This window comes from Quercus robur, chromosome 10 (assembly GCF_932294415.1).
Source record: "Quercus robur chromosome 10, dhQueRobu3.1, whole genome shotgun sequence".
Lineage (NCBI taxonomy): Eukaryota > Viridiplantae > Streptophyta > Magnoliopsida > Fagales > Fagaceae > Quercus > Quercus robur.
Genome location: NC_065543.1, coordinates 21,690,674 through 21,718,658, shown reverse-complemented (window position 1 = coordinate 21,718,658; position 27,985 = coordinate 21,690,674). Strand labels below are relative to the sequence as shown.

Genomic DNA, 27,985 nt, shown 5'->3' with positions numbered 1-27,985 from the left:
ACCGTTGACCTGAACCGCCAGGTCTAACCCATATATTGAATCGGTTGCGAGTCACGTTTTTGATAACCCGATCCAGTCGGGTCAAATCCGATCAAACCCAAACCTGACCCGACCCAACCCGTGAACAGCCCTACCTAAGGAACAATATCTAAGATACTATATCTAAGTTTTGCCTTTAGCAATTCTCTTTTATATTTTCTCGTATTTGTAAATGCTCTTAAAAATGGCAATTTAGCTATAACTCTTTGGTGTTTATTTGACATCAATTTCATTTTATTTTTGGTAAATTCCATACGTATTTGATGGTTCTCAAATATAGGATCTCACCCACCAGCAAATACTTGGAAGGGGAGGAGGTAATTGTCGAGTTATAGCTCAATGGTCACTTTCATAATTAGAATATATATATAGATACCAGTCTAGTACCCCCTTTGTTGCTGGAATAACCGAATAAGAATTTGACCTGAGTTTGATAAACCCAAAAGGGGCAGAAAACAAATCAAAATAGAGAAGTGGGAAGGGCGAGCTGGGAGAATGAAAGAAAGGGCAAGCGATGATTAGTGCAGGATTTAGATTATCAAACTTAATCAATATGACAATAAGAAAAAGTAAAGAACTTAATCAGATCAGCTGAATTAGAGTGTATGCCATTTTTGTAATTTAATTACGTTGAAAAGTAAAAGATCATGATCCGTATGCAGAAGTTGAAATAAACGATAACAGTATATTTGCTTCTAAAAAATAAAAACAATAACAGTATATTTATAACTTAAAACCTGTATCATTACAAATCAAGTCTTGTTTCATACATCAGATCAGGATTAAATTGTTCCTAAATACATTTTAAGAAAACATTATAAAGACTTGCTAATTCATAGATAGAAAATGAACCCGAGCAAGTGTGTATTCTTTTCCTGCAATCCAAACACCCGTCTGTGACCACTGCACATCTTCCCAGTCAAGATTCTCCTCCAATACCTATTTAGGCAAAACAAGGTCCAATTAAAAACAGGAAAAAAAAAAAATAATAATAATAATAAATAACATACATGATAGAGCAGAAGATATATGTGGAAGAAGTAACATACACATGCAAAAAGTAGAGACAGATGCAAAGATCCAGCACATACAAGGAGACAATGGAATGACAACAACTATTCATCCATCGAAAATCAATCATTCTTTTAACCACGTTTAGTTGACATTGATTTTGCAGAGGATAAAAAGGGGGGAAAGAGAATAAAGAAGTGACGGTAGTTTTCTACTGTTTGGTAGAGCAGAAAATAGAGAAGAAAAAAAAAAACCAAATAGTGTGGCTGGATGTTTTCCACACTGGCCACCATCTTCCCATCTGTCCAAATGGGCAAGCGGAGGAAAATGAGGAGAGAAAACATAATGAAAGTTGGCCCTTATCTCTCATCCCACTATGCCGCCCACGAGTTCCAACACACCACACCAAGACCAACTTCACTCAATTCTTCAACAACCACAACTAAACCCAACTACTATACCCACACAGCAAAACAATGAAATTCAAAACACCTACAATAAAAAAACAATACCCACATAACAAAACATAAAAACTCTTAAAGCAAACATCTCAAATCCTTAAAATGCATGTTGATCTATTTAGCTGCATGCATTTGATGAGTTTTTGGATGATAATCATACGATTCCAATTGGAGTATTTCTTAAAGATTTAGTGTGTTTTATCTGTAGAAATACTAAATTTCACATAAATGGGATTGAGAATCTGGCCTAGTTCCATATCATCAGTGCCGCCACCAATCCCATAAACCTCCGCAAATCCCTCACTCAACAACACCACCAATCCAGCAAACCTCTGCAAATCCTCACTATCGTCAGCACCACCAAAAATCCTGCAAGCCTCTGCAAATCCCTTGCTCTAGGCACCACCACCATCCCTTAACTCTGTCTTCTAATTGTAAGTCCTTGTTTTGAAAGAAAATTTCTCACCCATTCAAAATAAGATTTTTTTTCTCTCTTCTTTTTTTTGATAAGTAATAAGACTTTTATTCAACAAGAAAAACGCAAACAGCCATTACAGGTGTTCATGATGGTGAACACAAAAAACAGCAAACAAAAACAACTGAAAACAGGAAAAAAAAAAAAAAGCAACTTATGTGGCACTACTAAGGGTAGAAAAGAACTCCAGAGCAGAAGAACAGTTTGAATAACCCCAGCACTTAGCCCATTCAAAAAGAGTATTTTGGCTGAGTGCTTGTAACTGATCAAGCGTTCTCTCCAAAACCTCAAAAGAGCACCAGTTTCTTTCCAACCAAACAACACACACCAAACAACCACAAACCATATTCCAAACATCCGAAGCATATTTTCCCAACCAATTACTCCAACAAGACACCAAACTCTCCACAGAACTTGGCATGACCCATTGAATCCCAAAAGCTTGTAACATTTGCACCCACAAAGAATAAGCTACCAGACAGTGAATGAGAAGATGGTCCACAGATTCCACAGAGCAGCAGCACATACAGCACCTATTCGCCAAAGGAAGGCCCCGGAGCATCAAATTATCCAAGGTAAGAATCCGGCCATGTGCTGCGGTCCAAAAGAAGAAAGCCACCCTCTTAGGCACCTTGACTTTCCAAATCCCCTTCCATGGGAAGTAAGGAGCTGAACCCTTGATCTTATGATAGAAGGACCGAGTATCAAACTAACCATTCCTATTGAGGCACCAATGGGGTCTATCCCATCCAATACCTCTTGGGATCCAAGATTGAATGAGTTCTAGGAAAGAGAAGGCAGCCTCAAATTCCCTCTCATGAAAATTCCTAAAAAATCTCACATTCCAACATCTACCACTCCCATCCTCCTAATGAACCAACAAGTCAGAAATACAGGCTTCCTTGTCACAAGAACACGCATATAACTGAGAATAGAGCAATTTAAGAGAGAAATCCCCCACCCACCTATCATGCCAAAAACAAATACGAGAACCATCACTCACCACAAAAGCTAAGTGTTTGGAGAACCTCTCCCAACCGACATTAATACTACACCAAAGGCCACACCCGTGTGCCCTTCTCCAAGCTTTAGTAGTCCACCCCCCTTGACCCTCACCATATTTGGTGGCAATAACCCTCGGTCAAAGACTAGTACCAAAGAATGTTTAAAACACTCCTCCGAAAACCCCCACAAGAATTTCCTCTGAATACGCTCCAATCTGTTAGCCACAGCTACAGGGATGGTAAATAAGGATAGATAGTATGTGGGAAGATTGGAGAGGGTACTCTTCAAGAGAGTAAGCCTACCACCCTTAGACAAATATAGACGCTTCCAACCAGCCAGCTTCTTCTCCAAAATAGGGTTCCAAATGGATGCAGTCTTGTACGAGGTGCCTAAAGGCATGCCCAAATATTTCATGGGCAAGCTACCCACCCTACAACTAAGAATATTAGCCAAAGCATCAATATTACCAACCTCCCCCACCGGGACAATCTCACTCTTCCCCACATTGACCTTTAATCCAGTAAAGGCTTGGAAGCAAGACATAGCCAGTCTAATAGCCAACAACTGATCTCTAGAAGCATCGCAGAACAAAATAATATCGTCTGCAAAAAGCAGATGAGATATGCGAACCCCGATAGAGTTCACAGGTCCCACATGAAAACCACGAAGCAGACCACTATCCTCGGTTTTCTTAAGGATCCGAGATAAAACTTCCATAACCAAGAGGAAAAGAAGAGGGGACAGAGGATCTCCTTGTCTCAACCCACGAGAGCTTCCCAAAAAGCCTATCAGAGAACCATTCACAAGAACTGAGAAGCGAACAATAGAAATGCAAGCCTTAATCCACTTCCTCCACTTCAACCCAAAGCCCATCCTATTCAACAAATAAAGCAAGGCATCCCAATTAACATGATCATAAGCTTTTTCTATATCCAGCTTACAAACTACACCCGGGGAATTACACTTCAATCTACTGTCCAGGCGCTCATTCGCAATTAACACTTTTAGTCCAAAATTTGTCTTCCACCAACGAAGGAATTTTGGGTCTCCGAGATCAAACTGTCTAAAACCACCCTCAGCCTATTCGCCAACACCTTAGACAGCAACTTGTAAACACTGCCAACCAAACTAATAGGCCGAAAATCCTTAATATTGACAGCATCAGATTTCTTAGGAATAAGTGTGAGGAAAGAAGCATTAAGAGACCTTTCAAAAACTGAATACCTGTGAAAATGCTTGAAGACAGCCATCACATAAGTTACGCACCCCATGGGACTTGAGCCCACAACCTTACTCTCCATTTCATTATCAAGCGGAGAGGAACTGTCATCTGAGCTAGAGCCCATTGACCATCTAAAAATAAGCTCAAACAAGAATTCAAGCATTGTGATATACATATAGTAAAAATATGTTTTGTCCTCAGTTTGGGGTTGCTGTCATTTTGGCCCCTTGTGCTCTAAAATTGTCAATTTACAGTACACCCTCAACTTTGAGAGCAAACTCAATATGCCCCTTCCACCCATCTGTTAAAGTTTTCCGTTGACTTCACTAATTTTATTTTTACCCACCAGTATCAAAAAGGCTGAGGATCTGGATTCTGAACCCCATAAAGAGAGAGAGAGAGAGAGAGAGAGGTTTGTAATTAAGTACAAGTTCAATTCTATACCTGACTTTTAATATTACTCTTCAAATGATAACTTATTTTTGGAGTAAATTTTTGTTTCAGAGTTCAGAACGTGGTTTCTGTAGCTGATTGCGAAGAAGATTGGGTTAATTTTCACTTGAAAGCAAGAATTAGAGAGAGGTGTTGAATTTTCAATCTTAGAGATTTCAAATTTAAAAGAGTTTGATTTCTTCTCTTTTTTGTGTGATTTTATAATCCAAGATAATAAAACATTTGTTTGTGTTCAATTTGTGTATAGCAGATGTACAGATTACATTTCCGAGAGATTTGAGCAGCTTTTTAGAAGGAATCTGAAACCATTTCTATGAAAAACAAAATTGCTCAAATTAAGAGCAATTTTTGGAAAGAGAGATTAGATTCTTACATTGATTGCTCAAAAATGGAAGAAAATACAAAGTAATAAACACATATCTCATTTGTTTCATTTCTGTTCATTTGATTGCTAAGGGAACTGATAAGGATAGGAAACTGTAAGTTTTGAATATAGAAGTTTTTTTTTTTTTTTAATAATAATTGTAATCTTTAGCTGGGTTTGATGGTTTGGGTATGAGTTTCAAGTCAAGAAGAGGATTTGAATGAAGCTTGGCTATGTTTTTGCACTTTTCTCCTTAGTGGTTTATATGGTGGTTTGTAAGGGTCAAAAAACTCTTAACCTGGAATAAGTTAAGAGTTCGGGTTCCAATTTCATGCTGGGTAAACATGTTTTAAGAATGGGTAATGATAAAGTGAAGTTAATGGAAAACTTTTAACAAATATGGATGGAATGGGCACATTAGGTGTGCTCTCGAAGTTGATAGGGTAAATTGACATTTGAAGAGCATAAGGGACCAAAATGACAGCAAACCCAAACTAAGAGGGACCAAAACATATTTTGGACTGTATATTTCATTTATTATATAGTAAGGGTAAAATAATAAGTTGTCATTTCTTTCCTCAAAATTTTTCTTTGGAACCAAAAAATGAGCATCATATCTATTTTCTAACCTCTCACTTTTTCCCTCTTCTACCAAACATACAAGAAGGAAATTTGATATCTTCTCCATCCTTCCACTTTTTTATCCTTCCATTTTTCTTCCCATCAAACAGACACTAAATTGTATGTGTATATATACATAAATTCAAGATACACCTGGTGAAGCTTTAAGCTATGTGTCATCACTCAATATTTTTTTATTGGATGTGAATCTTAACAAATCCACCGTTGAACACAAAATTTGCCATGCATGTTAAGAATATAGAGAACATGTAATCCAACAATGGGATTTTTTAAATATTTAATCCAATAAAAAGTTATTAAGCGGTGTAATATTACTTATTAGAGTTATATCAGGTGTATATATAAGAGAGAGAGAGAGAGGGAAATCAAAAAAGAAAATTGGAGATGAGGGTTACCTCCACATGTTCAAGCGGAAGTGGGATCCCAACGGACCGCATGACTTTCTGAGGAAGGGGCTTCTTACAGCGAGACCATCGAAATACATCAATGACCATGTTATCACAATCATTTTTTTCACCATTTGCGGGATGCGGGTGATGATTCTGGGACTTCTCTGTCTCCACGTCATGCATCTGAGATGCCGGTATAGCTTTGACTATTTTCTCTCCAGTGAAACAGAGCTCGTACCTTCAGATAATATTCAAATATAAAATAAAAAAACATAAGAGAGAAACCTAGAAGTCACCACATGGACTTCAACCTCCAGTACCTTAAAATTCCAGAAATTATGTGTCTACAATACCATAAAGAGTATCTAGGCAATCAACAGAATTAATAACCCTTTTCTACCATTTGAATTTTGACATCAGGCAAATATAGAATTTTGAAAGCTATCTTCCAGCCAATTTTATAAAGCAACGAGAACAAATGCGAATTTGCATTTTAAACTTGAGAAAGAGGATCAGATGGGAGAAACCAAGCTAGAAATTGGCCCCAAAAAAAAAGAAAATACCTTCATGAACTCAGGTTCCTTATCCATTAAAGTCATCCACCCCCCCCCCCCCCCCGGGGGGGAAGGTATATACCATAATATAATAGCCATAAACCATGAGGTCTCTGAAAACATGAAATCCAATATATTGATAATCAAGCTGCATAAGAACTTAATAAAAAGAATACCTGCATGAATGTGTTTCTAAATACAAAACTTCTCCCTTCTTCAATCTTGCAGATGTATAAAGGGGTTTTTTCAGACCCTTGTCAGCAACAATGCTTATACTGTACTTAATCCTGAAGAAATTCACAATATATAGACTGTGAGTTGAGCATTAAAGGCTTACAAAACAAACAACAAAAGAAGCTGCAGCAAGAACAATAGAAGCTACTAAATGAAGTCCTGCATCTACAAGCAGTTGTTATGAGTGCAAAACAGAAATTAAGTTCAAGTCTTGAGCTTTGATCCTCCGTTATTAGACATTGCTATTTGTGACCAATTAAAAGATGATTGCATTAACAAAAAATCATAGCAAATAAGCTACAGTTAGTTACCTCAAAGCAGATAAACCATAATCACCAACAATGTATATAAAGCAATGCACAATATATGAATGTCAACAAGCACCCATTGAGAAAAGTTAAAATTTTTATTTATAGCTTAAAAATTATATGTTCTAATTCCGCTCAGATCAAAACAATAACAGCTTGATTGAAGATCCACAATTATCATTTTGAAATGTGCCAGCCTACTATGAAGCCTCTTTCCAGACTGAATAAAGGAAACAGAGTTCACAAAAGACCCAAAGAATTCATTAATAAATAAGTATCAATATGGAGGGTGGGATATGGTTTATAAACATATGAAGATGGTCACATAAATATACTTTGACCAGACAGTCACCCACATTTTCTTTTATGGAAATAGATTCCCTACCAAAAAAAAAGGCTACTACTCCAAATATGTCACACACACAAACACACAAAAGCACAAGCACACAAACTAAATTTTAGAATAGATACTTTCAACTGGATATAAATGCATCTCAAAGTATTAACTTAGTGTCATGCTCAAAGAGAGAGAGAGAGTATACCAGGGCTCATTGCAGAGGTTGTACTGTATCGTAACTTCTCGTACAAATCTCTGTTGCCGCAATGCATTCTGAAGAATGAAAGCATGACAATAATCAGTAAAATTCATATCCAATAATTTTCCTAATAATCAGGAAAATTCATATCCAATAATTTTGTATTTTGAATTGAACAAATTGCATCCCAAGGAGTAGCACAATCAACTTGGGACCACACTTCATATCACAGAGGTCACTAGTTTGAATTTCCCCTTCCCTCTCTCCTTGAACCAAAACTTATCCCAACAAATGAACAAATTGCAATTATGCAAAGGTAAGATTTCTACTGTTTGGTGATGCTTCCATGCCTTATTGCTTCTCTTTTTACCTAACAGAGCACAATATAACTCTAGAGAGTTCTAGAAATCATTTGAATAATAGAGCAGACAATTACTAATCAATGTGAAAAGTTTCTAAACAGTAGACCATCTTCTGACCCTTCTTGCCTCATTAAATTGTATTGAGGATCTAAGAGCTGCCTGACTTCTTTCTTTGCTGGCCATTTTAGGCTTCATGGATCTCCCTGAGTAGTATGTGTGAGAAGTGACTAGTCACTTTCTGAGTAAGTTTCAATCCTGGTTAATGCTTTTGAGACAAATGATTTCCAATATGGAAAGACCCATTTTTGACTGGGAGGTCTCAAATAACTGTAACAAGAGTGCACATATAAACCCCCAGATGAAGAACCTTAAAAAAAGTATTGAGAATTTTGACTACCATTTTTGGATTATGCTCTTCATTATATTACATCTCTTCATCTAGTTTACATTTAAATCTTCCAAAGAAGTAATCAGCCACATATATACAGCAAATATTATATACCACTTAACTTTTTTATAAGTGAGTTTTTAGCCCTAAGTAGAGGTGGAATTGGAGATTCAAACTAATGACCTCTGCTTCATGAAAATTCCATTGAAAACTTAAAAATAGAAAGACTATAAGATTTGTCAGTGTCCACCATTGGATATGGATTACACTTCTTTCACACCACGCCCTTTCCACAATCCACAGTTCATACCACCATAATTAAAAACTGCATTCGCCATGCAAAAATAATATACTTATAAAAAATGCAATAATAATATTTACCACTACCCAAGAATACATTTATAATTAAGAAAATTCATCCAAGCTTAGTGTATTCAAAGAAACAAATAAGTTTTAAGCCTTCTAAGATAGTCCATGCAAATCATTTTTCACAAGTGTCACTTATACAAGAAGAAAAAGATTATCCTAGTGCACTGCAAGCTTGGAGATATGAGAAACCCCAGACCCAAATATAAACTTATTTACAACTTAAACTTCTGGTCTACACTTGACGCAAGACAACCAGAACAAAACTAAACAACAGAAAAATAAAGGGATATGACCTCGGAGTCAGCACCTAGACCTTGCTTGAAGTCAACATCAAACGGGGAAACCACTAGAAGTTAGCACCTAGGGTGAACCTAGAGTCAGCACCAAACCAAACATCCATTTTTTTCATTTATCAAAATATCAGCTATCTCCTCAAGGAGTATAATAAGTTGCTTATAAAGGATTGTTAAACCCTAATTCTAATTGGCTAGGAAACCCTAATTGTCTTATTACAAAAATAACCTTACTTCCAAATTAAAATACTAATAGCCTAATAAACTACTAAGACCTAAAACATAAAAATACAATTGACTTCCAAACATAAATAATATTAAATAATAATCTTCTTGCGTCTCCTACATCATTCTCCTCTGGTTGGAGAAAACTCAACCTCGAGTTTTAAAGCATTGAAGGAGTAGAATGTTGACAAGTAACACTTGCTTCAAGTCTGGAATCACCTTAGGGAGCACGGAGAAAAAAAAAACCTTGAATTCCACCACATCAAACTCATTTGGAATAACAAAATCAATGTGTGGAATCAATTTAATCTCATCTTGAACCTTATGAACCATAGGAAACAATGTAGTTTTAACCTCTTCGACTTCACCAAGATGTAGATCTTTAAGCACTATGGAGGGTTGATTAGAAGCACATTCAACTACTTCAATTTTCACATCATGTGCACCCTCCAGCTTGCTGGGTAGTTTTTGGGTGGATGCCATTATCTTTTCTAGTTGGGCATTAATCCTAGTGATTATTTGCTCTCCCAGTTTCCACGAAATAGGTGAAACATTCTGATTTTCCTTTTTTACACTAGCAAAAAGTGAACTGAGAAGATCCAAGGAAATGTCTTCACTTTCATCTATGACCAGATTCATAATTGTTTCTATGGCTGAAAGTCCAACAAGTGGATGGTTGGACCTAATTATCTTCAAGAAACTTTGAAACATCTCAACAACCAATGCATCACTCAAGATCCAGCATCACCAAGCATAACTTAACCTTTGCAATGTTATCAAGAATTGAAACCACCTTCTTACAAGAGCAAGTAGACACATGAGACATATTTTCAAATGCTGTCAAAATCAATTGAAATATTTCTTTCATTTGCTCATCCTTATATGGGGCATCTGGTGCTATTATCCTTGTAATCTCAATAATGCAAGATAAAACTAAAACCTTCACATCCATTTCAACATGTCACAAAAGTTTATTAGTGATTAGTGCCTTCACTGAGGGTAAAAGTGCATCTCACATTGATTTGGATGGTTCTTTCTCCACATAAACAAATTTTCAACTTTATCAAGAAGAGTGAGGAGATCATCAATGGAGGAAGGAGGGTTAAGGAGTGTATTCCCAGCCTCCTTAATCTCCTTCTCAAATTCTCTATCAATGGCAATCATTTTCAGCTCAAACTTGGAGTCACAAAACATCGATATGGAAAATTTCGAAGTTGAAGAACACTTGATGTGCACAGGATGGCTTTTGGGTTTAATGGGTTAATATGACTGCTTATATGTTTTTTAAATTGAGCCAGGGTGGGTTTTGCAATGGATGGGTATAGGACTGGGCTGTTTAGTTAATTGGTTTTGATTTTTTTTTTTTTGGGCTAGTAGTGGGCACTCACTTAAAGGCTTGGGTTTAAAAATGACTTTGGTTGGTTCGTTTTAATTGAACTGGGTCAGGGAATACTAAAATCAAAAAAGGCTTCCTAATTGGATGTGTTGAAAGCAAGAGAGGGGAACTTGATTAACAAATGGGTCGAATTAGGAAATGGTCTAGGTTATAAAAGTGGGTCGGGCCAGCTTGATGGTTTTTTTTTTTTTAAATGAGAATGGGTTTAGACAAGGCTAGTGGGTTACCTCATGAGATCGGATCGATGGAGGCTGATGAGATTGCAGTGGCGTGACACTGGGCAAAACTAAAATCGTGGCGGCGCGGAACAGAGGTGACGGTGAGGACCAGTCAAAGCGGCGGCTCACAGAGGTGGTGGTGGTGGCATGCACAGCAACTGTCGTGAAAGGATTCAACCAAATCTGAACGTGGTTGCTTGTTGATGGTAGTGTGGCACAATTGCAGCACTCTTATTTCTCCTCTCTATGTTTGTGGTCGCAAGGGATTTGGAGACTTGATTGTGGGTTTTTGGATTGGAGTCTTTGGTTGGCTTGAATATCTGGTCTTCTGATGGATAGCACAACTATAGGACAGCTTTTTGGTACTAAATAGGGAAATGACAAAGATAACTTTCTAGTGGTGGAAAACACGGCAGTGATGGGTTTTTTTTTTTTTTTTTGTGATTTTTCTAGTTCCGGATTGACTACGGGATGCTTCAGACAGATCGATGTTTGCTCTAATACCAAATATGACACAAGACAACCAGAACAAAACTAAACAAAAATAAATAAATAGAGGGATATGACCTAGGAGTCAGCACCTAAGCCTTGCTTGGAGTCAACACCAAGCGAGGAAACCACTAGAAGTCAACACCTAGGGTGAACCTGGAGTTAGCACTAGACCAAAAGAAACCAAACGTCCATTTTTTTCATTTATCAAAATATCAATTATCTTCTCAAGGAGTACAATAGGTTGCTTATAAAGGATTGCTAGACCCTAGTTCTAATTGACTAGGAAACCCTAATTGCCTTATTACAAAAATAACCTTACTTCCAAATTAAAATACTAATAGCCTAATAAACTACTAGGACCTAAAACATAAAAATACAATTGACTTGCAAACATAAATAATACTAAATAATAATCTTCTTGCGTCTCCCGCATCAACACTAGCTTGATCTGCAGTCAAATGCTCAACCACTGAGCTATGGACCCACTGTTAAACCTTTTGCTCTACACTAGCATAAAAGTAGAAATGTTGAAAATAAAATAAAATCCTGATAATGTAGGCAGCCATGTAAAAGAAGTTCTAACATGCAGAAAAATCAACTAAGAACATAAGTCCAAAAAGTTAGTTGAAGAGAAGCTGTCAGGTAATACCGAAGCTGCGGCCCTAGTAGTCATTGTCCGCTCAACAGCCACTGGAGCAAGGGTAGGCTCCACTGTTGATGTATGTGTAAGACAAGGCTCAAGATCAATCGTTCCTCCTCCTTTCTGAAATCAAAAGAAAAAAAAAATGTAAGATAAAACATCAAGATTTCCAGGCCAACAATATTGCAATAATTTCCTAAATTGCCGATCTGTGTGTTTAGATTACTGATTAAAAATAGAGATACCATTTACAGAGTCAAATAAAACTAACATTAAACCAAAAATTTATACAATCATCATTGAAATTAAATCAAGAAGCATTACAGGAATTCCATAACTACTCCAGAGGGCAACAACAGAAAAAACAGAGAATCTAACTAGACTTTTTACAACCTTCACAATGCAGCAACGCTCAACACGGTAACTACAACCAATTGCCGCACCCCAAGCACGTGAACGAACATTGTTTCTCAAAGTGGAAATGTAACCTAATAAAAAAGTTAGTAGTAAAGTGTTAGAATTACACAAACAAAACATGAGTAGAATTGATCAAAAGATAAACATAAAAATTGCAATGGCAGGAATAAGGTAAAACCTAAATTTAATAAATGCTCCATTCATTTCGCTGTAAAATGTTTTTAGTAAAATATTTTACACATTTTACAGTGTTTGTTTTGTTGTAAAATGGTTGGTCAACTGTAAAATATTTTCAGTCAATGGTAAAACCCAATGCAAAAAAAACATGTAAAACGCTTGCGCTCAAAATGAACGTAAAACATTTTACATATTTCAGCTCTCTCACCCTCTTGGCTCTCTCACCCATATTTCAGCTCCTGCATAACCCTCTCAGCTCTCTCACGCATCTCACACAGGCCAACCATCTCCACTGATGCCACCCACCATCATTAGCGCTACCAACCTTCATCACCGCCTCTTCCTTGCACAAACCCTTCTACTATCCATTCTCCTCTCTTGCAGAGTCCCTTGGGATCCGACTGGTGAGCAGCTGTCTTGGGTTTTTGGTGGCTGCTTCAATCTCGCCAATCTAGCTGCTGCTGGGTTTGCTGGGTTGTTAGATTTTCAGATCATCTGGGTTTTTGGGTTTCCGATCAGGGTTTGTGGGTTTTTTTTTTTTTGGCTTTCTGATCTGGATTTTTGGGTGGTTGGTGGTGGTTTTACATCTGAATATATTTTACAGTGAAATAAATGGAGCGTAAATATAATAATAACAACTGAATTTTAGGAACTTGCTTACAATTACAGATTAGGAATCTAATTTTCATATATAATTAAAACTGAAGCCTCAAGCCAGGAGGGCCAGAGGTTACCAAGTGACAACCATAATGTAGGAACAGGACCTGCTTGATCAAAGGGTTAGAAGATTTCCAATCTATATTACAATTCTCCCACATTTGAGGATAGGAGTGTAATTGAAATGGGCAAGACTTAGATACAATACTTAAGTGCTGTTCCTTAAACTCTTAAGATTCTACCACGTGAATTTTTTTTTATGAAATGAAAGTGTATTTTTTAGTTAAGTAACCACATGTCTAAATCTTAAGAAGGGCTAAGAAACACCTAAGGTACTATACCTAAATTTTGTTCTATTGAAATTTATAACTGGAAACTCCATTAATGTGTGATATTGGAAACCTCTCTTTCATTCTTCCTCTCTACTCAAATCTGCACTATCTGCAACCATTTCAACCTATAACCAGACCTGGAGAAAATAAGCTTCTAAAATAATTCTTCTCTTGCCAGATTTGATCAGAATCCCATAAAACTTCTCTTACAGCCTTGAAATCCCTAAAACACTTACATTTTCCTGACCTGAATAACCAATTAAACCTTCAGGTATAAACTTAAAGCACTACAGTATCTGCATCTCACTCATATTGTCAAACTCCCATGTATTACAGGACTACAGTGTGTTTCAAACATTAATTTATGCAGAAAATCAAGGTAGAATTGAATATAGACTTACAATCTTGTGGAGGTAGCACTCGGATTGTAGCACGCAACTCTTGGATAGCAGGTGGAGGAGGGGAAGCAGTAGGGCGGCAATAACCTGTATGCATCAGAACTGGAATACAAGAACTTCAAAATCAGTTTTCGCATTCACCATATTCAATGATGAACAGTACCAACTCTATGGCTATTCATAGTACCACATACCAGCAACAAGATCTGAGTCATCAGTGTATATATCTGTCCCCCATAGCTGGCCACCTCTGACCTGCACATAATGGCTTAAATAACTAAGAATGAATATACAGCATGGCTAACAGAAGCGTATATTGAAGTTGCAACCCCAAACTCTGATACTGGCAATAATGGGAAGAGAGCAAAGAAAGATATTGATCCACAAGGAGCAAAAAAAAAGTCATTCTTTCACCGCAATTAATTAATTTCATAAAAGAAGAGCAAAAATTCCCTTGTTTTGATGGGTTGCACAACTCATGCAGCCATACCAAATTGAACCTTTGAACTCACCCTCCAACCATTTCCAATATGGGGGGATATGTCATTTCACCCAAAGACTATTGACAAGAAGCAAGAATACTCTTAACGGCTCTTAGTTGCCACAGTAAAAACTTTGGCCAGCCCGATCTTCCATAGAGCTGTGATGCAGGAATCGGAAAGACATTTTTATTTTAATCTAGATTTATTTCACTTTGGAGTTAATTGTATTTTTACTGGTCAATTGGATTTTATTTTTAGGTCTTAATGATACTTTTTTGTGAGGCAGACTGTGAGGGAAAGGCAGAATTGGGATGTGAAAATAGGGAGGTAAAGTTAGTGAGGACTTTTGTTCACCAGCTAGAGTCTCATACTCCTCTAAATGAGGATGGGGATTGAATGAGGTGAAGCTTGAAGAAGAATGGAGATTTTGACATTCACTCTTTTTATGGTACTTTGAGGGGATCCTTTTTTGCCTGTTTCCCTTGGAATGGCATTTGGGGTGTGAAGGCTCCACGTCAGGTTTCCTTTGTTTTTTGGATGGCCGCATGTAGGAAGATTCTCACAAGTTATCATTTGAGGAAAAGAGGTTTCACAATAGTGGATTAGTGTTGCACGTGCCTGTGTAGTGGGGAGGATGTTGACCATCTATTGATTCATTGTGAGGCTGCTTCCCAGTTATGGAGTTCTGCTTTTAAATCTTTTGAAGTCTCTTGGGTCTTACCTAAGAGGATGTTTTGATCTGTTGGTTGGGTGGAGAAATTGCTTGGGGAAGCATTCATCAAATATTTGGAACTTGGTATCGCAGTGCATGGTGTGGATCATTTGGAGGGAGTGTAATAATCATATATTTGAGGATTTGGAGAGTTCAAAGGACCAGCTCATAGCATTGTTTGCAGGCACTTTGTTTCATTGGTCTCGGCATCTCGCACTTGGGGACTCATTTCTAGTGATTTTCATTCCAATGTTCAGACTCTCTTTTCTCTTGTACATAATTTCTTTTTTTGTTACTTGTACATATATTTTTTTTTTGGGCTATTTCATCCTTTTTGCATGAAGTAGTCCTTTTTTCAATCAAATTATTATTACTTATCAAAAGACATTTTTTCTATGATAAAATACTATTTTTAGTCCTTAAACTTTACCAAAGGTTTGTTTTTCATCCCTAAACTTTAAGAAGTTCATTTTTCATCCCTAAACTATTAAAAAGTTCATCTTTCATCCCTAAACTATTGAAAATATTTTATTTATATCCTTAAATTTTACCAGAAGTTTGTTTTTCATCCCTAAACTATTGAAAAAAATTATTTACAAAGTTTAGAGATGAGAAAAGAACTTTTTAAAGTTTAGGGATTAAAAACAAACTTTTGGCAAAGTTTAGGGACCAAAATAGTTTTTTTTCTTTTTTTTTTTTTTGATAAGTAAGATATATTGATATCAAAAGGGAAACACCCTAGTACTCAGGGAATGAACAAGGGGACAACAAATCAAAAACAAAAATTGCAAGAATCTAGGAAATCAATAAAAGCAAGGAAAGATTTGTTTTGCAAAGTAAACAACCAATCCAACAAAATTCTAAAAAAGAATAGCTTGAGGTCCGGAATAGATCTCTCAATATCTTCAAAACAACGACTATTTCTCTCCCTCCGAAGACACCACATTAAGCCATGAGGAACGATGGACCATATATAACCATTTCGATGACGACCAAAGCTGCCTTGCCAACACCCTAACAGCCCCAAAACAGTACAAGGCATAACCCAAGATTCTCCAAATAAACCCAAAACCATAGACCATAGATCCATAGCAACGGAAGTTACGGGACAGTGAAGGAAGAGATGGTCAACCGATTCACCATTACTCTTGCACATGAAGCACCAATCCAAAATCCACACCTTCCTTTTTTGCAAATTATCAATCGTCAAGCATTTCCCTAAGGCAGCAGACCATAGAAAGAAAGCTACTCTAGAGGGAATCTTCTGCTTCCAAATACTTCTCCGAGGAAAACCAAAGATAGTAGGACTAGCTAAAATTCTATAATAATCTTTCACCAAGAACCCCTTATCTTTGCTAGGAATCCAACACATCTTATCCTCACCAAACCCCCTTATTGAAGAACTGTATATGGTTTCCATGAAGCTTGACAAAGCCTCTAATTCCCGAACATGCACACCCCTAAAGAAACTCACATCCCAAAAAAGGACTCCATTGGGGGTTTCATAAGCTCAGCCACACTAGCCTCCTTATTCCTGCAAAATCTGAACAGGTTTAGGGTAGCTAACTACAAGAGGTGTCTCTCCACACCAACGGTCTTGCCAAAACTTCACCCTAGACCCATCACCAATATCATACAGAATATGGCGAGAGAAAGAAGGCCATCCCTGACTGATACTCTTCCATAAACCAACACCGTAAGGACCATTAACAGATCTGGTACACCATCCCCCCCCCCCCCCACCAAACATCCATATGTCAACTCTATCACTTGTCTCCAAAGGGCATCCTTCTCAATCTCAAATCTCCATAACCACTTCCCAAGTAGAGCCAAGGGTAGTTTTGTAATTCAATAATTAACTTTCTTAGGTAAACTGGAATTAGGGTATAGTCCTAGTAATCTATATAAGTGTGCTATTGTACTACTATGGAGACAAGTTTGATTAATTAAAAAACTTCTCTTGCAATTTTTAAAATGGTCAAGTGCTTAGTTTGACCAACCCTAAATGTTGACTCCTAGGTTTATTTCTTGTTTGGTGCGACTTCTAGGTTTTCTATATTTATTTTTTGTTATTCAATTTTTCTTGTATCCATTTTGCTTTTGTCATTCATCAATTTGGTTTCAGAGTTTATTGTTCTACATCATAAGGCACCAATATATGCAATGGTGAAGATAAAATCCTAATCTTCAAAACCATCAAACCCACAACAGACCACTAAGAACACATCAAACCCACTACATAAAGTGTACTGCACCAACATATTTTGGTTATAATTTTGTTTAGATTTAATGCCCAAGGGCCCCTGCTCCATGCAGCAGATTCATGGTTCTGCCTTGCCCCTTGGTAGGTGCAAGATGGGTTTGTCAATGTCACCCTTTTCCAGACAGGATTCATTGCGTCACAGTGAAGGATTCTTCTGTTTCTAGCCAACTTAACAAGCGTACACAAACTCCTTGTCCAACACAAATTTTCGAGAGAGATTCTCCTTGAGAAAATCAAAGCCACATATGATACATTATAACTACTTGTGCAGTTGATACATTTTTCTTTTCTTTTTCTTTTTCTTTTTTTCTTTTTCTTTTTTTGTTTTAGGAAAAAGCAATAAACAAAAGGAAGAATAGCCAAGGAGTCCTTCAAACAATACAATATGCCAAAGAAAAGAGGAATAGGTCATAAGGAGGATCATATTATGCCTCAAGTAATATTTTTTTATTAGTAAGTCACAGATGCACCTGGCGTATCTTGAACCCACAGTCTCACCCTCCAGCTTACCTTCTTTTTTAATAATTTTATAGTTGGGGGTGGAGGGATTTGAACAATGGACATCTCACTTGGAAACACCAGGACCCATTTGAGCAACAAGACTCTTGGCCACCCTCCACCTTACTTGAACAATGGAAGGTACCATTTGAACTAGAGCTCATATGCATAATGTTTTAAGTAGAATCATCTCCTAACTGAACCCTTCCATTCAGCAAAGGATGTGTGCAACTCCAGTTGAAGATCAGTGCACCCATAGAAGAACCCAATACCAAGTTCTATACATCCTTTAATTTGTGGATATAAAATTCCATTAGCCTCCACAAGCTACTAAAACTTAGAATAATTCCAGACTACTCATACCAATGATGAGCCTTTATTTTCACTTTCAAATGGGAACTGGCCAGATTACTGTTCAAGCTGTTTGATCAGATTACCATAATCTCTCTGCATTTTAAAGACTCCTGTCATACAAAATTCTTGTTCTTTACAGAACCAAAACAAAAGGCAATGATCCTTGAAAATAGGTAGACACAGAGTTATGGCACAACCATAGTGTGGTTAGAGGAAAATATCCTCTTTGGAAGCCTAAGATTAAGGGAAAGTACAAGAATAGGAGCTTAGTGTAGTTAATTAGGTTCTTAGTATTTTATTTTATGTTTTATCTAGTTTGTATAGAGGTCTTCAGTTTTATTTTACACTCTTTGCTGGCTTTGGTTAACAGCCACCCCCAAACATACAAATATTTTGAAGGCATGGAATAGACTAACTGGTTAGCTAGTTAGCTCAGGATACTACAAGTATTCTATCAACAGTTTTAGCATTTTAGCTTTGAGTGAGTTGCTTTCTGTGGACACTTTTACAAGTTTATGATTATCAAGATCTCCTCATGATAGACGGAATGATGATCTAGACTTTTTTTTGGATAATGTAGGGAACCTTTCTAATGATGAGCCCTTTGGACTTGCCTATAACCAATAAAACCTACAGGCAATTGACCCATTACATTCTAAAATAAAGCCCATAAGATTCCCAAAAGTAAAAAATTGTAACCAGTAAAGAGTTTGCAGAACATTTTGAAAATGACCTTATGCAAGTTACAAAAAGCTATTAATCAATGTCATGTACACATGAAGCATTTGACCTTACTTGGCGATTTGTAGCGGTAACATGCTCAGCTGGAATCCGGATTTCAAGCGTAGGACCGTTTAAAGAGCTTTCTCCATTTTTTTCAGCTTGTGATGCTTTGTACTCCTTCCACAACTTTATCAGTTCTTGCATGCATTCGCCAACTTTATAAACAACAGAAGATACTTCAGCTTTACCTGAAACACTCCCAGATTTTAGAATATAATAGACATGCAAAGGAACCCTATCTAATACCTACATTGGTCAAAATCAATCAACTTCCAATATATACAATAATGGCTCATAATGTGTTATGACAAATGAAATATGAAAGTGAGGAAAAAAAAAATTACTGACGATTGCACTTGCTCTGGATGCTAAAGAGGAGAGGGTATCTCTTTCTGATGATGAGAAGCGCGATAAAGAGAGAATTCGCTTGGAGATTGAGAGGATGGTGTTGTTGGAGGAGATTAGTTGGAGACAAAAATCAAGGGTGCTATGGTTAAAGGAGGGGGACAGCAATACAAAATTCTTTCACCAAATAGCTAATTCTAATAGAAGGAGTAACAGTATTGGCAGTTTAATCTTTGGTGGAGTGTTGACATCTAATCAGGAAGTTATTGAAGAGGGTATTGTTCGGTTCTATAAAAGTCTTTACTCGGAAGATAAGCACATTCGTCCTCATCCGGATGTGCTGAATTTTTCGAAGATTCTGAGGATAAGGCTGGCTGGTTGGAAAGACCGTTTGAGGAAGCTGAGATTTTTGGAGTGGTCATGGATTTTGATGGTGATAAAGCTCCTGGACCTGATGGATTCCCTATGACGTTTTTTCAGGCTTGTTGGGCCATTATCAAAACTGATCTTTTGGAGGTTTTTCAATTTTTTTTTGATAATGCTCAGTTTGAGAAAAGCTTGAATGCTACTTTCATCTCTTTAATTCCTAAAAGAGCTGATGCAATGGAGGTAAGGGATTTTCGGCCTATTAGTTTAATTGGAGGAGTGTACAAAATTATTGCTAAAGTTTTAGCTAACAGGTTGAAAATGGTGCTTGGGGATATTGTTCACGAATCTCAAAATGCCTTTGTCAAAGGAAGACAAATTTTAGACTCTGTTCTTATTACCAATGAATGCTTAGATAGTAGGCTAAAGTCAGGAGTTCCTGGGGTGTTGTGTAAGCTGGACATAGAGAAGGCTTATGATCATGTAAATTGGGATTTTCTCATTTATATGTTGGATCGTTGTGGCTAAAATGATAAATGGAGAAGATGGGTTTTCTTCTACATCTCTAATGTTAAATTCTCCATTCTCATTAATGGATCTTCATGTGGTTTTTTTGATAACTCTAGAGGTTTAAGACAAGGTGATCCATTGTCCCCATTATTGTTTGTCATTGTTATGAATGCTTTTAGTAAAATGTTGGATAAGGCAGTGAGGGATGGGCTCATGTATGGTTTTAGGGTGGGTCCTACAGGGAACTCTTTGCAGGTGTCCCATCTTCTATTCGCCGATGATACCCTAGTCTTTTGTGATGCTGATCTTGGTCAGATTCTGTTTCTCCGGCTGGTGCTGTTTTGGTTTGAAGTAGTTTCTGGGCTGAATATTAATATGGGCAAATTTGACTTGGTCCCCGTGGGTGTGGTTCCTAATTTAGTAGATATGGTGGATGTGCTAGGGTGCAAGCAAGGCTCCTTTCCAATGCAGTACCTAGGTCTTCCTTTGGGTGCTAATGTCAGAGATAGATCTGTTTGGAATCCAATTTTGGAGAAGGTGGAGAGGAGGTTAGCAGGTTGGAAATGTATGTATCTCTCAAAAGGAGATAAAGTTACTCTTATTAAGAGTACGTTGTCCAATCTTCCAACTTATTTTCTCTCTATGTTTCCTATCCCTGTGGAGGTTGCGAACCATATTGAGCAACTTCAACGAAATTTTCTTTGGAGTGGTATAGGGGATGTTAAGAAAACTCACCTAGTGAAATGGGCCACAGTTTGCACTCCTCTTCATTCTGGAGGTTTAGCTATTAGAAGTCTGAGAACTTTTAATAAAGCCTTGTTCGGAAAGTGGTTATGGAGATTTGGGAATGAGCGACAGGCCTTGTGGAGGAGAGTGATAGGGGCAAAATATGGTTGTGAAGGGGGAGGTTGGTGCACTCTTCCTGTTATTGGCCCTCATGGTGTAAGCTTGTGGAAGTCTATTAGTCGTGGTTGGCCATCTTTTGTTCGTCACATCCAATTTGAGGTTGGGGCCGGTTTTACTGTTAGATTTTGGCAGGATATTTGGTGTGGGGACGCTTCTTTGTGTGTGCTCTACCCAAGACTTTTTTCGTTAAGTCGAAATAAGGAGGCCTCTGTGGCTGAGTTGATGAAGTTCCCAAATGGTGTTATTTTTTGGGATCTAACTTTTAGAAGATACAGCGAAGATTGGGATTTGGAATCCTTCTACAGTTTAATGTCTAGGATTTATGGAGCTTCTTTGAAAGGAGTTGGGGACGATAAGATGTGTTGGAATCTTGCTAAGGGTAAAGGTTTTACTGTTCGTTCCAATTACCAGGTGCTGACTAATAGTGTCGATCAGTCTTTCCATTGGAAGACTGTTTGGAAGTCTAAGGTCCCTTCTAGAGTTGCTTTTTTTGTGTGGACTGCAGCTTTAGGGAATATTTTGACTATTGATAATCTTAGGAAACGGCAGATTTTGATTTTGAATTGGTGTTGTATGTGTAAAAGAAATGGAGAATCTGTTGACCACCTCCTTATCCATTGCCCTATTGCTTTTGATTTATGGTCTATGGTGTTTACTCTATTTGGCATTCATTGGGTCATGCCGAAAACAGTGGTGGATCTATTGGCTTGTTGGCAAGGAAAGTTGGGGGAGGCATCGGAATTCGGCTATTTGGATGACTTTGCCCCATTGTTTGATGTGGTGCATTTGGAGGGAGAGGAATAACCGGCATTTTGAGGACTTAGAGAGATCAATTGCAGATCTTAAACTCTTCTTCCTTAAGACTCTTCTGGATTGGGTTACAGTGTTTGGTTTTCGTTCTTTTTCTTCAATCCATGGTTTCATGGACTTTTGACTTTTGGCACTTGATTTGTATATGCCCTTGATGTATACTTCTTGATGTATACTTCCTGTATACTCAGGTGACACCCCTCTTCTTTTTAATATATTCTTATTACTTATCAAAAAAAAAAAAATGAATAGTAAAATTTTTATAAAAGGAAAGAAAAGAGTGAGATCCTAGCATAAGAAAAGTAGAAGGAAAAATAACTAATATGAAAAATTACAAACACCTAAAATTCCAGAAATGAGAACAATTGACACCCCCAATTGCCTTCAACCAATTGATAAAAAAAATTAAAAAATAAAATAAAAATCCTTCAAATATGTATCAGCAGAAGAATCCTGTCTTCTAAGTCTCAATCCTGCTGGTGCTTCACTAATGATACAACTTCAGACTAACCAATCATAAGTCGTGTGAAAAAAAAAAAAGGCAAGATCATTGATGAGCAGTAGGTCTGTTATGAGAGCAATCAAAAATGAAATTCTACTTTATTTGAAAGAAATATGGAGACTACCAGTGAGACAAGGATCACCACCTATGTAGCACGGGTGCGTTTCGGGACTCGGGTGCGGGTGCGGATGCGGGTGCGGGTGCAAGACTTGGCAATTTTTGAAAAAGTAGGGTGCGGGTGCGGCAGGACTCGGCGATTAAAAAATTATTAAAAATATTTTCATTCATATTTTCTATATATTTTTACTATTATAATATTTTTAAAAAACACATTACTATACTTTGATTCACAAAACAAAGAAAGAAGAAGGCAAGAAACACATTAATATGCCTCTAAGGTGAGAATTTCGGATTTTCCGACCAGATTCAAGGCAGATTTCGGCCTTTTTTGGCATGTTTCAGCCGTATCGGTCGCCGGCTGATACGACCCGATATGGCCGATACAGCCCGATTCCAGCCGAATCAGCCTAGTTCGAAGCGAATCGAAGCCGATTCGGCGCGAATCAAGCCGCGTCAGCGCGAATCGAGCCGAGTCGGCCCGAATCTGAGAAAAAAAAAAAACTCAAACGCGGCACCGACGCGCGGGCAACCTCGTCGGACGCAGCGTCCCACGTCGGGCCGCGTCGGACACAGGTGCAGCACCCTCCCAGCCGCGTCCGTGCTTTCTAGATCACCACCAACAGAAAGAAGTTAAGGAATTCACTAACTACATCAAAATATAACATTGAACCTGAAGCTACAAAAGAGAGGAGCACAGGAATGTCGTGTGTGTGTTTAATTTAAGAGAATTTTCTAAATGGCACCAATATTCAAAGGTCTCAATTGTTCAGAATTTTTTTTTTTTATATAAGTAATGAAAAATATATTTTAAAAGAAAACATACCAAGTACACTGGGGGTGTACTCAGGGAAAAGTACAATTAATTCAGATTAAAATGCTCAAATATATCTAAAAGAGTAATACATTGAGGAGAATGAAGAAAAAGGCTTTAATTCAAGGATAGTCCGCTCATGTCCCTCAAAACTTCTAGAATTCCGTTCTAGCCAAAGACACCACATAATGCAATGTGGCACAGCCTTCCAAAAAGCTATGTTTATATGTCTGCAAAAAGAACCCTTCCAAGCTGCGAACTTATCAATAACTCTCTTCAGCATAATCCATTGAAGTCCAAATAAACAAAACACCATCGTCCACAGCTGAAAAGCTGTAGGGCATTGAAGAAGAAAATGATTAAGATTTGCATAGACTTAGTGGGTTTTGAACCCATGACCTCACTCTTCAATATTCTTATGAAAGAAGTAAGTGCCATTTGAGCTAGAGCTTATTGGTCTCCCTTGCGGAAGATTGAAGACTATAAATAGGAATTTGTTCTTCTTTAGTTTGAGTGGCTTCAAAGATCTTCTCCAAAGTACATTCTCTCATTGCTTAATATTTCCAAATTCTAGGATAGATATTTACATATCCTAGTTCTAAAAATAGTTTAATTCAGCTAGTAAGGAAAGAAAAGGTATAATTTAAATATTGGAAGAATTATGGATGCTTAGAAAAAAAGAAATTTACTTTTTGGCTGAATTTTCAGGTTTCAATAACAATGAATTTGATAAAGATTTTTCCTCTATCACTCCACAAACCACCTCCCAAGACCCCCACCCCAAACAAAAACAGAAGGCAACAACATAGTTGATAACTCAGGATAAGCTTTACTGGAGCTGAATTTTTAGGTTTACTGGATAGCATCTCCCAAAGCGTCAACAGCTGCAATCAGAACTCAGATAATGCTGTGCATGCACACCCATTCACAAGGATGCGCATTCCCTAGTTTTGCAATATCATCACTAAGACAATTGTAATAATAGTAAATTATATTCCAAAAAGATAACAGATATGCATCAAACAATAGATATCAAGACTAGCACACAGAGGAAAAGCTTGCTTAGTATCATATGTATTCTAATTCTCAGATAAAATTAAATGCTAAAGCCCAAAGTAAAAACTAGAAGTACAGATATTAATGCAAATAAAATTATCACAACATGCAAGGTAATATTGGAGCTGCACAAATAAGAGTAACTTCTGTAGAAATTTGAATTCATTCACCAGCACACAAACTCTGTTACTAGAGTGAGTGAAAAGAAGTTCCATTCGACAAGACAGAACAAAGCAGCTTACCTTGAGACCTGAAAAACAAAACAAGGCAAACAAAATCAAAATGTGTTTAACCACCATGGGGAAAAAAAACAATATTAAGATTTCCATTGAACAATAATAAGTATCCATCAAAGAGAGTATACATGTAACATCATCTGCAAATAAATTAGTAAAATGAGGAAAAGCATTGTATTCACATCATTGATTTATATGGTTGAAGGGTTGACTTGACAAACAAGGTTTATTAACAAATTTAGATGCAATATTAATGTAATATTCGCATAATTGAATTATAAAATACATAATACCCACTTTTCTGAAGTTAAAATGTTGATTGACAAATGTGGTTTATTAACAAATTTAGGTCCAATATTACAGTTTGTGCATGCATGAATGGATATGTAGAGCTCATTTTCACATACAATTTTTAGGAATACAAAAGAAATTCTTTTAAGATAAATAAGCTTGCAAGTAAGACAGCAACCAAGGAAAATAGTATGACACACCCTTCATTGTCTGGACCACGAGACCTAAAACGGTGCTCACGGTTTGCCACTTGAGGGCTGCCCCTTGGCCGCTGCATCCTCTTACGTTGTTGAACTCCATAATTATAGACTTCCCTTTCCCTTTCAGTTGCCCCTTCCCCTTCTGCACATCCGTCATCTGATTCTTTATCATCACACCTACGCTTTTCAGTTCTATCTCCTTCAATATCATTGCTTTCTTTCATCCTCTCTCTTGCTTCCCTATCAACATTTTTCCAGTTATCAAAATCTTTCTGCTTCTTCTGCTCTGATGCCGGATTTTCCTGCTCAGGCATTCTTAAAGATCCATCCCCTAATTCCTTCTCATTCTGAGAACTCTCCTTGTCTACTCCATTCCATGAGTCTCTCCTGGTATGATCCTTCTCTCTCTCCCTTAGCCTTTCCCTGTCTTTTGAAAAATCCTTCCTCTCCCACCTCTCTACATCTCTTTCCTCCTTTGTTGATTCTTTGTACTCACTGCTGCTATTAGCGACTTGCATACCACTCCTACGATCACTTCTATCCTTATCTCTTTCTCCCCAATCCCTATGCTTCACATCTTTCCTCTTTCTATCCTTATCTTTCAATTTCTCTTCACCCTTTGAATCAACTTTGTTTTCCCCAACAGCCTCATGAGCTTCCACATAATCCCTCTCTTCAGTTGCTGATCCTTCCTTTCCAGCCTCAATGGTGCCTTCTGAATTACCACGTGGACCAGTCCAAAAATTTAAATTAACTCCACTTGGGGCATCAGGATATCTTTTTCCCCTGTGGTGTTCTTTTGATTCTTTCCTATTCAAGTGACTATTTGCTGCACCATAACCATCCTTCTCCATCTTTGCATCACCTTTAGGATCATTATAACTTTCCCTGTCATATCTTGTTTCCTTATTATCATCCCCTCTACTTTCAAATCTTACATCCTTTTCACTCTTTGCAATCACAGCGTCCCTCGTCACCCAATACGGCTCTCTCGTATCAGTCTTTAAATCTCGGTTCTCAAACTGTACATCTCTACTATCCTTGGAATCCCCCAACTCCAACCTGTTTTCAGGATGATCTACATGTGAATCATTCAAAGGAGGTTGCATCCAATGCGATGAACGAAGAGGAGATCTTCTATCCACATCACGAGGTTCAGTCCGGGGAATCTTAGGCATCCGAGCATCTTGACCCATCTCATATGGAGAATGGTACTCACCTGAAACTGTAGATGACAACTTAGGGTATCCGCCCGAATCCTCATGTGGGTATTTCGAGGACGAGGAATGACCACTCTCTTCATGAGTTCTTTTAGGAACTCCACTCATAATGAATTTCCAGTATAATTACACAAATCAATCTTTTATCCAACACAACAGCCAAAACTAAATCAGCTTCTCTTACTTCTCAAATATTCGGAGAATTTGATAATTACCACCTACAAGCCAAAAAAAAAAAAAGTCTAATAAGGTCAAAACAACTTCACATTACAGTAAAAATCATTCACAATTAAACAAAAATTGCATGAATTGTAAACTCTTAAAGTTTTAATTTTTAGCTTCCGTTGTGACCAATCGACCTAAAACATTATACTACCGTACTTTTTTTCCTCAGCAACCAAACAGAGGAATAACGAATTCTCTTCAAGGATACCACTTTCTCTCTCTCACAAAGAAAATTAAAAAAAAAAAAAAAAAAAAAAACCTTTTTACACATTGTGGAAAACAAAACAATTGCCTAATAGAATCCCTTTACTAAGGTAGGGAAGCAGATGCTTTTCATTCCAACTTCCGAGCTATTTTCTCGGCTGCAAAAAGAGCATTAAACCAATTGAAATAGGAAGAAGAAAAATAAAAGGGACATTGCTAAAAGAAAATTTTAACCTTTTACTCTCAGATCTTCAAGAAGCTTATATACATATATATATATATATATATATATATACACACACACAAATAGAGAATGAATGAAACGGTATCGTTTTAAGGCGCTTAGAGCAGAAGGAAACCCTAGAAAAAATGAATTGAATAAGAAAGAGTGTGCGTAAGAGAGAGAGAGAGAGAGAGAGAGAGAGAGAATAGTGACCTGTTTCTCGATCATCGGTCTCTGTGACTCTTTCTTTTCTTTCTGTCTTTGCGTGTTGTGTGTTTGAGAGTGCGAGCGCAGGACACACAACATTTTTATCTGACCTTTTAATCCGACGCCGTTTCGGTTACAATGAGATGGCTGCAGTCGGGTATAATTGAACCGTGCTTTGTGGGCAGACCATGACCAGAAAAAGGATCCGGTTCCCAGTTTTTACCGGACCGGTTTAGGGTCTGGTTTGTACCAGCTTATCCAATCCAATTTTTAAAACCAAGGGGCAAACTTCCACTTTTCTCTTTTCTTTTTCTTTTTTCTTCTTTTACAACTTACAAGCAGCTAATTTCAAAAAGAGTTTTAGAGAAATCTAATCCAAAAACTCCACTTTGCTTCTATTTTAACTAATCTTTTATATTTAGATATATATATATATATGCACACATACATACATATATGTATAAAAGTCTATAAAACCCTGATTTAAAATGAAAACACAAGTAATACTCATTGAGCAAATATCACATGTAAAGATAATGTATGACAGTCCAGTTGGTTATCCAAAAGGCAAAAGAGGTTCTCCATGGTTGGTCTAAGTCAGGAT

The 27,985-nt window shown here is 37.3% G+C and overlaps 1 protein-coding gene across 1 annotated transcript; it reads right to left on the bottom strand.

Annotated features, from left to right (window-relative positions):
* Positions 1 to 742: 742 nt before the first annotated feature.
* On the bottom strand, positions 743 to 27,542 carry LOC126702932 (uncharacterized). The gene is made up of 11 exons (XM_050401799.1): positions 27,388 to 27,542; positions 25,303 to 26,740; positions 19,162 to 19,345; positions 14,252 to 14,312; positions 14,061 to 14,159; positions 12,470 to 12,564; positions 12,086 to 12,199; positions 7,700 to 7,767; positions 6,792 to 6,902; positions 6,068 to 6,299; positions 743 to 978 (listed from the first exon to the last, which is right to left on the bottom strand). Exons 2-11 carry the CDS (start codon positions 26,628 to 26,630, stop codon positions 868 to 870), a joined length of 2,403 nt encoding a protein of 800 aa, XP_050257756.1. The 5' UTR covers positions 26,631 to 26,740; positions 27,388 to 27,542; the 3' UTR covers positions 743 to 867.
* Positions 27,543 to 27,985: the final 443 nt, after the last annotated feature.